The 12,075-nt window shown below is 34.0% G+C and overlaps 1 protein-coding gene across 4 annotated transcripts in view; it reads left to right on the top strand.

Moving 5' to 3' along the window:
• LOC111156516 (SPARC/osteonectin, cwcv and kazal like domains proteoglycan 3) overlaps positions 1-12,075 on the top strand; it is a 476,005-nt gene that overhangs the window by 201,186 nt on the left and 262,744 nt on the right. For 3 of the 4 annotated variants that reach the window (XM_022517482.1, XM_022517474.1, XM_022517464.1), the window contains one exon: positions 6,386-6,500. The exons of the other annotated variant lie outside the window; for it this stretch is intronic. In XM_022517482.1, the coding sequence (XP_022373190.1) occupies positions 6,386-6,500 (115 nt within the window). The remainder of the gene's footprint in view (positions 1-6,385; positions 6,501-12,075) is intronic. 4 annotated transcript variants of the gene reach the window in all.

The raw sequence follows: 12,075 nt of genomic DNA, 5'->3' as shown, positions 1-12,075 counted from the left end.
CAGCTCAGGTCATGATCTCAGAGTCCTGGGATCAAGCTCCCTGCTCAGTGAGGAGTCAGTTTCTCCTTCTCCCTCTGCCTGCCCCCCTGCTCCTGCTCTCTCTCATATGCTCTCTCTCTCTGTCTCTCTCCCAAATAAATAAATAAATAAATAAAAAGAAAAGTTAAAAAATATAATTAACACACTATGAGGCAGGAAAGAAGAAGTAAAACCAAAGAAAAAAAAAAAACCACTGCAAAATAGAAAGTACAAAATAGGGCATCTGGATGCCTTAGTCAGTCGAGCATCAGCCTTGGGCTTTGGTTGGGATCCTGGGGTCCTGGGATCAAGCCCTGCATTGGGCTCAACCTCTACTGTTCCCCCTGCTTGTGTCTCTTGCTCTCTCTCTGTCAAATAAATAAATAAATAAAATCTTTTTAAAAAGCACAAAACAAAGTGAGAAGAAAGAGTACAATTATATAAAAAAAAAATCACATTTGAAACAAAAGAGGAGATAGGTAACCTTAGACTGGGCTTGTAAATCCATCTAAGAATTCTTGAGAACAGTCTTAAACTATAAAAATTAAGAATTAAAAATAAAGGAATTCAGACAAAAGTTAACTGGGCAAATACTAATAAAAAGAAAATTAGTTATAATAATATATTTTTAAAGATTTTATTTATTTGTTTGTTTGTTTGTTTTTTTAAAGATTTTATTTATTTATTTGACAGACAGAGATCACAAGTAGGCAGAGAGGAAGGCAGAGAGAGAGAAGGGGAAGCAGGCTCCTGCTGAGCAGAGTACCTGATGTGGGGCTCCATCCCAGGACCCTGAGACCATGACCTGAGCCGAAGGCAAAGACTTAATCCAATGAGCCACACAGGCTCCCCAGTTATAACAATATTAATAACAGAAAAAGCCCACAAATGGTGGAAGTGAGGAATTGGATGTTTATTCAATCGATTCAGATTTGGTTGTCTCAGAATACCTATTCCAACAGACCAATGCTTGACCCTCTCAAAATCCTCTTTTTTTTCTGCTCCAAAGGTAGCCTTGTTCCCATGCCCATCTTTACACTCAGTTCCCCTAGAGTGGATTCTTACTCTTTCTCCGCTGGACATTCTTAGTTTCCTTGTCTTGATCAAATATTATTCAAAGCATAACCAAATTTTATGAGTGATCTCTTTACCATAAAACATAATTATGTCACTCTCCAAATTAAAATCATTGAGTGACATGGCATTTCTAAAAAGGAGAGCTCCAAAAGGTAATAAGCTGCCATCTGCCTCCCCAGTGTTTTGTCCTAGTACTTTCAGGCAGCATGCACATTTTATACTTCATTGATCGTGACTATCTGTCATTCCAAGGATAGAGCATACATTTTATGTTTTATGCAATTCATACTATCTTCTTATATGGAGTTTTCTTTCATTTTGCTTATTGTGCATATTTCAAAACCTACCTAAGTTTTCATTCATCCTAATTATCCCTCATTCACCACTATATGACTCCTTAAACTGTGTGTGTGTATGTGTTTTCACATAGCTAAATGTATATACACAGTAAATATGTATGGATATAATTTCCACTTAACAATGTATTCTAATTGTCATACATATATATATAAAAGATATAGATATATAAAGATATATATAAATATATATATCTTTATATGCCTTTATCTTTATATATATCTTTTATATATCTTTACATAAAGATATATAAAAGATATATATAGATATATATATCTATATATATATCTTTTCCAATTAAAATATTGAGTCTGTTGAGGACAGGATCCATTCCATGTAGGATATCTGGTGCCAAAAATGTTTGCTGAAATCTAATAACATGTTTTGAAAGAAGAATGTTAATTTGAAGTTCAGTCCAAAAGTTTGACTTTTATAGATGAACCCATCTAGCTACATAAATATTACTAGTTTTTACTACAAAAACTAGTAATATTTGTCTTTGAAAAATCTGAATCAATATTGGGAATATTAAGTTTTTATTATATTTGTCAAGATTTTAAGAAATCTTTTCTCTGGCGTTGATTTAACTAAGGTAACTTGTTCAACATTAGCCCTACTAAAAGTAAAATGCAGAATTATTTAAAAGTGCTTTAGCCTAAAGTCATTGGGATTTAATCTTCTAAAAAGCTATGCATTTTTTGTGGATGAACACTGTTAAATTCCAGAAGTGAGTTTTTGCAGATTAAGAGTTCTGATCTTGAAGTTTATTTCAGTTCTTGATACAAACAATAATACCTATCTTTTCACCTTAATGACACCACTTTTTGCCTTTCCCTCTTTTAAGACCACCTGCATGAAACATGAAAACTAATGATTCTTCTGCTGCAATGGGAATTCAGCACCATTCAGTCATTTTCCGTGTTTGTTTTCTTGACCCAACATCTGTATTGCATGTCCTTACTTTTTGGTTACGTTGATGTAAGGACCTCTTCTCAAGAATTATATCTTTTTAAACTGACATACCTGTCTACAGTCATGTTTGTTTCCTGCTCTCACCTACCCTTGCTGTCTCAGGTACTTCCAACATTAGCAGCTGGGTCAGGCTGGATATGTCCTAGCTTTCTCTGGTCTAGCAATGAGTGGGGGATTCTGGACTAAAAAACAAATATTCTGGTGAAAGAGTGAGGGAAATTCTATATGACAAGTGAAATGCAACCATATCATGAGCGAAAATATAAGGCATTCAGACTGCCTTTTTTTTTTAACAAAAAACAAAACAAAACAAAACAAAACAAAAAAGAAGTATTAGGTATGTCCCTAGGTTAGTTCACATCAGTCAGAAAGATTATGAAAGATTAAGACAGAAAGAACATGGCCAGATGAATTCGAGTGTGCTAGCTGAAATCTTCCTAGGGATCATGATACTGGATGCTTGAGAAAAAACACTCTAATACAATAATACAGAATAGAATAGGAGATGTTAATTTGAAAAAGATGGAAAGAAGAGGATAGCAACAGAAGGAGGTGATGAATTTATGCCAGGCTTTTTTAAAATACAGGATTGAGTCTAATCCATGGGCTTCAGCCAAGGGGAAGATGGTTTTGTTATTGTTGTGATTTCAAGAATAAAATCTCAAGCATCTGTATTTACAGCGTGTGATGTTTTATAATTTTTAAGCTGCCAACAATGTAAGTTCTACTCAAAAATACAGATGGTTAAAATCACATGCACAGAAAGTGATCTTTTCCTTATGTAGATCCTATGTATCTGATTCTTCATGTTCACTTTCTATTGTATTTTCAATCTCCTGACAAATACTACTACTCTTTTATTTGATCATTTATGTAGAATTGTATGTAAAGTTTTATTAAATTAATTTTCATGTGCTGTATTTGTTCTGATAATTTCTTTCTCGTTATACATCGATTTTTGGGTTCTTTTATTTGTACTTTTTTTGGTACAGGGTATAAGTAGGTATAATGTAAGAGGTGTCATGGAACTTTAGAAAATTATCTAATGTAAGCTCTATAAGATAAATAAAACTAAAAGAAATAAGTAAAGATAACTATTAATGGTCTGAATTTGGTGTGTTAACTAGATTAGATTAATCCTGATAGTTTCACATGTACATTATTTTATTTCAAAACAAATACGGGGCGCCTGGGTGGCTCAGTGGGTTAAAGCCTCTGCTTTCGGCTCAGGTCATGATCTCAGGGTCCTGGGATCAAGCCCCGCGTCGGGCTCTCTGCCTGTCAGGGAGCCTGCTTCCTCCTCTCTCTCTCTCTCTCTCTGCCTACTTGTGATCTCTGTCAAATAAATGGATAAAATCTTTAAAAAAAAATACACTCTTTTTTCAGAATAATACATGTTAGGTTAAATATATTCACAATCAGTGTAGGACATATGAATATAGATACAGTTGTATGTATAATGACATTTTTTTAGCCAGAATTGTTTGATTTCAATCAATATTTGAAAGTGGTATTCCCAATTAAAAGTCAAAATAGGGGACACCTGTTGGTTAAGCATACAGCTCTTGGTTTCAGCTCAGGTCATGATCTTGGGGTCCTGGGATCAAGCCCTACATCATGGAACATGGAGCCAGCTTGAGATTCTCTCTCTCCCTCTCCCTCTGCCCTTCCCGCTCATGTGCCTCTCTTTCTCGCTTTCAAATAAATAAATAAAATATTTTAAAAAATCAAAATAGACTAAAGATTAGAAATATCACAAAACATTTTAATGCCTTCTAAGTTATTGTATGTACTTTCTTTTATGTTGTCTGACAAGAAGTTATACAGATCTAAAGTGCAAGAGTTCAATGAGACAATTTTCTAATTAGTGATAGTTTAAACTGTGATAGTATGAGAATGTTCTAGCAACTGGCATTTGCATGGTGAACAAAGTATATTCAACATTTCATAGAGAATAAAATAACTACTTTTATTTATCTTATGTTTTAAAATTTCTCTGAAATTAAGAGAAACTATAATTGATCTAATCATTGACTGTTAAATTTTTTTTCTCAGAAGAAACTTAACAGATGCACTTGAACATATTATTATGATGTAAGATGTCTACTAGTGAACATATTATCAACTCTACATGTTAGTATTTTTAATTTTAAATCTCATGAGTATTTGAAATCTCAAAAAATTTTGTAGAAATATACTTCTTGGAGAAAGAAAATGTGTAAGTTTTTATAAGATTGATTGATTTTAGAAAGAGAGAGAGCATGAACGGGGGTTGGCAAAAGGAGAGAGAATCTCAAGCAGACTTCCCACTGATGTGCAGCCTGAACCAAAATCAAGAGTTGTGTGCTCAACAGACTGAGTCGCTCAGGCACCTCAAAATATGTTTTTATATATAAGCATCTATATATGTAGTTTGTATCTGTATTTGATTGAAATTGGGTTTATTTATTGTTTATTAAAATGTATTAACTTTAGCTAGGTTATTGATTTAGCACATTCATAAAACTAAATTTGATTTGTACACCAGATGTTAACTCTAGTTTACTCTAAGTTTAAGATTTGAAGAGACCGGCTCTTTCATGGTCAGTGAAAAGCTCAGAGCTCTCCCAAATACTTCTTCATATTCTAAATACACATCTTTCAGGTCACCTTTGCTCCATTTTTCTACATGCATTAGAATTTTATTTTCAGTTTCCATCTTGCATGAGTTCTTTTTCTCTCAGTTGTGACATGTACCCAAAGTGGACATTCAGTGCCTGTTTCTTATTTGTGCCAACTCCCTCCCTGGCTTTCCACCCACAAAATCACAAAAAATATCACTGAACATCATGAATAGTGATTACCAATAACAGTATTATTCATAATAAACAGAATGTAGAAGCAACAAAATTTCCCTCAACTAGTGAATGGATAAATAAAATATGGTATATCTATATAATGATATTTAGCAACGTAAAGGAATGAAGTAGTGTTGCATTCTAGAACATGGTTGGACCTTGAAAACATTGCCCCAAACAAGGGAAACAAGTCACAGAAGACCACATAATGTGTAATATCTTGTACATAAAATATTTAGAATGGGCAAATCTGTAGAGACAGAAATTATACTAGTGGGTACTCCTATTAGGGGTTGTGAAGGAGCTAGGGTAGTTGGCGTGGTAGTTGGAAGGTGATAATTAAAGGGTATCATTTCTTTGAGGTAATAAAAATTTTCTAAAATTTATTATGATAATAGTTTCATAGCTGTGAATATACTGAAAGCTACTGAATTTCAAAATGAAAAGAATGAATTGTATGCAAGTTATAGCTTATTAAAACTGTTATTTAAAATATCACCAACAAATCACACAATCTTTGTGTTGGCATCCACCAAGAGAGACATTTTGTTTAGAAAAATTGTGGTTTTAATGTCAAGCAAGATTTAAAAATGACAATGCAATATCTCAGTTATTACCATGATGCACTCAGCCGGTTCCTAGTGTAGCTGTAGACTTTTCTTATATATCCAAAGACTTATTAATGCCCACTAACATCTTTTGGGTTTAATCCTTGATCTCTACCCACCTACATCTCTCTAGGGAAAACAAAAGTAGAAATTATTATTGTCCACTGACAGAAGTATTACAGTAACACACCCCAACTTTATCTCTGCATCTTTACTGCTTAGAAAACAATAACAACTATAGAAAAATTTTGTGTTGAAGTTTCTGTTTTGTTTACACATTGTTTGATCATAAGCGGGTATTTTATCTTCTGAATGGAATAAATAAGACTAAACTGCAGCCATCTATGAAGTCTGAGTTAGGAAGGTAGAAATAGAAGCATCTCAAAAGAGGAAGAATGTGAAGAAAATTTAGAGCTGAACTTCTATGTAAAGTTCTTGATCAAATTGTTTGATGAGATTAGATACCTCCATTTTTCAGAAACATATCTTAATATTTTCTGAACAATTTTTTTTTAGCTTTAGATCCAGCTAAAGATCCATGCTTAAAGATGAAATGTAGTCGCCATAAAGTATGCATTGCTCAAGATTCTCAGACTGCAGTCTGCATTAGTCACCGGAGGCTTACACACAGGTAAACATTATTAAATTAAGTTCCGCTGATTGAATAGTGTTCCTTACCATGAATAACTGCTGAGTGTAAATATTTGGCAATATCTGCTAAGCTCTTATCCAGAATTTTATTGAAACAATTTTAGAGGCTTGGTTAATTCAATTATCATTCACTTGGGTTAAACATTGTAATCAATCAGAATTACTATGGATTACAGAATTTAGGCATATATTATTAAATAAAGAGGATTTTGTGAAGATTGGATTAAAGTGTTATATCTGCATACTTACATTTTTTCTGTTTTAAGGAATAAATACACTTTTGTTACCCTCTAAATATTTATGCTTATGCCTTGTCAAATGTCATATTTTCCTGAAGGAATAATTGGAAACCAAGCCAAAGGGGAAAAAATGAGAGATGTTCATTAAAAAAGATGAAAAGTCACAATATAGAAACATGGACCTAGAACCCTTGAGGACACTTTCCTCTAAGGAAGCGCTCATACTGGTGGAGTCCTTGTAGTCTGGAAGCTTCCTCAAAATTTCAAAAGAAGAAAGGGTTTTAAATATTTTTTTATAATGATATCACTGCTTCTGTCAGATAGGCTCTGTTTCGAGGAGGATTGGTAGTTTAGAAATATCCTGTGTAGTTTCATGCTGAGTCCTAAGGATTGAAGCATGCCACAACCAAGAGTAAAATCACTGGGTAACTGACTGACGCAAGCAGGCGTATTCATTCCCTTTATTACTTTTAAAAGAATTCTCTTTATGAGAACACTTTTTTTTTTTTTTTTTTTTTTTTTTGGGATATTGGACCTGCATTACTCTCACATCAAATGAGCAAGGGAATTTCACTATTTGGGTATGTTCAGAGATTAATTGCATTTTGACTTCAGTGTACTTACTTTAAAGGCTATTATTCAAACACACCAACAGAGATTAAAAACATTAACGAATAAGAATGTAACATTTCTAGAAAATGGAAAAATTTAAATTTTGCTGACTTTTCTTATTGATATAAAAACACATATGCATAAAACACTTTATCGTATGCGAATAGAGTCAAGGAGGAGCTTATTCCATAATGCCGCATCTACAGTGGCAGGTTTCAAGTGTCAAGGCAGACTAATGCAACCAAGATAAAGAATTTAGGAATGAGTTCACTTGGGATGAGAGAATCATGGCATATCAATAGTGTATTTGCAGAAGTAAGAGAGAGAGAGGGAGAAAGCAGGCAATAGTTTTGGAATTCGAAGTGTAAAAGATTTTTAGGAAACAGTGCTGTTATAGAGTTAATGCATTGTGGGAGGACACAAAATGGGAAAGCAGAACTATCAACAAATTATTTCCCACTCAATCATGTCCTCTATGTTAATTTTACCAAGGGCCTCCAAAACTTTGGGCCAGAATTTTATTTTTCTATTTATTTCCATAGGATTTCTAAAAGCTCCTGAATTTCTTGGACTCATATTAATTAATCATCAAAATTTTAAATATTAATGTGCTAACATATGTATGGAGGGGATGAGGAAGAGTTAATTTTTACTTCAGAAATCAGTAAGAGGGTGGTATTGAAAAGATTTCCTGTATAATCCCTCACCTAAATTGCAGAGATGTAGTCAATTCATTTCATAAAAAAGCCAAAACTGTTTCATCACAAGTTTCAGAGACCCTGGGAAAGATTTTCATCTATACACATTTAACACTTCATTGGCCATTTCACCCCTGGTCCTCTGAACCAAGTCAAAGAGCAACTGAAGACCTCACAGCTAATCTCATGCCTGGGGCAGAGACTCCACAATTGCTGAATGCTGAAGCCAGGAGAAGTTAAAGTAACTGACTCAAGATCACAGAGCTGAGAATTTTCAGAGCATTGATCCAATAAATACATACTGACACCAAAGTCCCTGCTTTTTACAACTGTGCTGTCTCACTGCTTCTCTAAATTATTGAAAACAAAGCAAAACAAAAACAAACAAAAACATGTTACAACAGACAAAAATAAACTTTCTTAACATGATGAAGGCTCAGAACCAATAGCTAGAATATTTCTTAATATAAACAGGTGAACTGTCTTGAAAAGAGAACCATTGTTAACTCTGCCTTTGGTATAGTAGGAGGCTGGGGCAGTTGGGGAGACTACTATGTCTTAAGAAGGTGGAATTCTAAGTGTTTTATGTAAATAGTATTTAGCCCTGTTCTATTCTGATAGACACTACTATAAAATTTGCACTCAATACACACTATATTCAATAAATAAATAACTATTTTCCAAAGAATTGATTTTAAGATTAATATTTGATATGCTTTATTTGCTTTGAGGATGTCAGTACATAGTTAATGTTTATACAACACTTAGGAAAGGAGAGTTTTACCAAGCAGTTTGATCAGTAAAAGTTGGCTAATATAAATATAGCAGGTCTTAAATCTGGGTGTTGTGTGTATAATATGGGGATGAGGTACCAAAAACAGAAAACAGTTTAATTAATCAATTCTTGTCACTTACATAGTTTAGATTAGAGATTATTACTGTTTTTATTTAATGAAACCACTTATCATTTTTTCCCCCATAAAAGAGAAAATGGAATTTTCTGTTTGCATCTGTAGGAAGAATCCTATTTTTCAAAGATGTTTTCCTAATTTCCCCACCCCTCTCAAACTAGATGACATGTCCATTTTTCCATTACCTTAGAATGCTGAACTCATTTTGAAATACTCATATGCATTTGTAATATATGTATATATATATGTGTTATATATATATAATATATTGTCTAACATTATGTATATGTAACATATTATCTAACATTAATCTCCATCAACTGACAGGAAGTTTCATGAAGGCAGTGTCTATGTCTTACTACTTTATACTCAACTTGACATGCTGGCCAGTATATATTTTCTTTGAAGAATGTATTAAAATAGCTTTTATTTTTGAATGCTTAGAGAAGAAAATTGAGTAGTTTGATCATTTGAACTGGTCAACCTAGATAATCTAAGTCAAAGTTTTTTTCTGTGTGCTTTGTGCTTATTTGTTGAAGATAGTCTGGAAAGGACATAGACGTCATCAACAAATATCTTTAAATAAATTTGTTGAGAAAGAAGAGTTCAAGATGGGAGTGTAGAAAAATCCTGAACTTACCTCCTTTCATGGACACAATAAATTTATAACTACATGTGGAATAATTTCCTCTGAAAAAGACCTAAAAACAGTGAACAGAGCCTCTCCAACAAAGGAAAAAAGGGTACACTCGAAACACACACACACACACATACACACACCAGGAATGGTAATCCATAATCAGGATGGATCTCAAAATATAGAACTTTTCCTTAAGAATTGAAGGGTCTATTCTCTGTGTCAGGACTGCAACCCCTAGGTCCTTCACAGGACAGGTGAGTGCCCCAAATGTCTTGCTTTGAAATCCAATGGGAATTGCATCCAGAAAAACCATAGAACTGTAAGGAACAGAGAACATGCTCTTAAGGGGCTTGTGCACAGGCTCACTTGCCCTGGGATCCAGCCCAAAATCAAGTGTTTGAACAGTACCCAGAATACATGTGAAATAGATGTAATTACTGATCTTAAAGCATCTGCTGGAAAGACAATAACTTGGAGCTCTCTCTGAGGACAAAGGCATTCTTAGGTGCCATTTTTACCAACTAATTTCAAATGCAGGTACTGGTGGATACTATCTTAGAACTCTCCCTCTAACCTGTTAGTACCAGAAGGTATTCCCTAATGAGGGCCCCACCAACTCTTATGCTGCAGCCACACATCACACGTAGGCTCAAGTGAGAGACATACCCGCCTCTGTGCCACATAGCCACATGCTACAACTGGGCCAGGGGAAATCCTTGCCCATTCCCATTCTGTAGCTGCAGTCTCACAACAGCAGGTGGATGCACACAGCTCATGTAAGGGATACCTCTGGCTGCCAGGGAAGATAGCACTTCTGAACCCTACACTATCTCCTACATTAGGATATATCCTACATGAGACCACTCCTTTAAGATGGGAAGTGGTAGCTGATTTGCCTAATACATAGAAGCAAACACAGAGAGTCAGGCAAAATGAGGAAAGAGAAGACTTTTCCAAACAGACAAGAAAAAGCCTCAGCAGAAGACTGTAATGAAACAGAAATAAGCAATTTGCCTGATAAAAAGTTTAAAGTAATGGTCATAAAGATGCCCCCTGAACTTGGGAGTAAGATGGATGAACACAGTGAGAACTTCAATAAAGAGATAGAAAATATAAGAAAGTACCAAATTAAAAAAAATTATAAAGCTGAAGAATACAATAACTAAACTAAAAGGTAACCATTGAGTAGCTTAAAAGAAGACTGAATGAAGCAGAAGAATGGATCAGTGAGTTGGAAAACAACAGCACTCACCCAAACAGAGCAACAAAAAGAAAAAAGAATTATAAAAAGTGAAGATATTTTAAAGGACCTTTGAGAAAGAATTAAGCAGAATAACATTTGCACTATAGAGGTGTAAAAAAGAGAAGAGAGAGAAAAGGCCAGAAAACTTTTTTGAAGAAACAGTGGCAGAAAACTTTACTAATCCAGGAAAGAAAACAGACATACAGGTCCAAGGAGCCCAGAGAATTCTAGACAAGATGAATACCAAGAGATCCACAGTAAGACATATTATAGTTAAAATGTAAAAGTTAAAGAGAAAAAACAAACAAACAAACAAACTTAAAAGCAGGAAGAGAAAAACAACTTGTTACAAAAAAGGGAAACACATAATGTTACCAGAAGATTTTTGACACAAACTTTGGCTGCCAGAGGGAGTGGTATGATATATTCAAAATATTGAAAGAAAAAAAAAAAAACTTTCAGCCAAGAATTCTTTACCCTGTAAGGTTAGCCTTCAGAATTGAAGTGGAGATTAAGAGTTTTCCAGACAAGCAAAAAATGAAGAAGCTCATCACCACTAAACCAGCCTTACAAGAAATGATAAAGGGACTTCTGTGAATAGAAAAAAAAAAAAAAAATGGCCCTAATTAATCACAAGAAAACACATGAAAGTAAAATGGCTCACTGGAAAAGGTAAATATATAGTATAGACAGTAAATCCATCAATTATAAGACAAGCATGAAAGTTAAAGTCAAAAGTAATAAAATTAACTAAAACTACATTAATTAGTTAAGGGATGTATAATATAAAAAGATCAACTTAGGGGCATCTGGGTGACTCAGTCTGCTGACTTTGGCTCAGGACATGATCTTGGAGTCCTGGGATCAAGCCCCACATTGGGCTCTCTCCTCAGGAGGGAATCTGTTTCACCTTCTTACTCTATCTTGCTCTCGCTCTTGCTCAAATAAATAAATAAATTCTATAAAAAAAGATCAACTTAACCACCTATTACATACACAGGATGTTATATGTGAAACTCATAGTAACCATAAAGCAAGAACTTAAACTAAAATTAAAGAAGTAAATAAATAAAGGAATCTAAACATAACACTAAAGAAAATCACCAAACCACAAAGAAAGAGACAGGGAAAAAAGAAAAAGACAGCTAGAAAACAATTAACAAAATGGCAATAAGTGCATACCTGTCAATAATTGTTATAAATGTAAATGGG

The sequence above is a fragment of the Enhydra lutris genome, unplaced genomic scaffold (genome assembly GCF_002288905.1).
Source record: "Enhydra lutris kenyoni isolate GAN:26980312 unplaced genomic scaffold, ASM228890v2 scaffoldscaffold3, whole genome shotgun sequence".
Taxonomy (NCBI): domain Eukaryota; kingdom Metazoa; phylum Chordata; class Mammalia; order Carnivora; family Mustelidae; genus Enhydra; species Enhydra lutris.
This window is presented reverse-complemented; position numbering and strand designations above follow the sequence as displayed.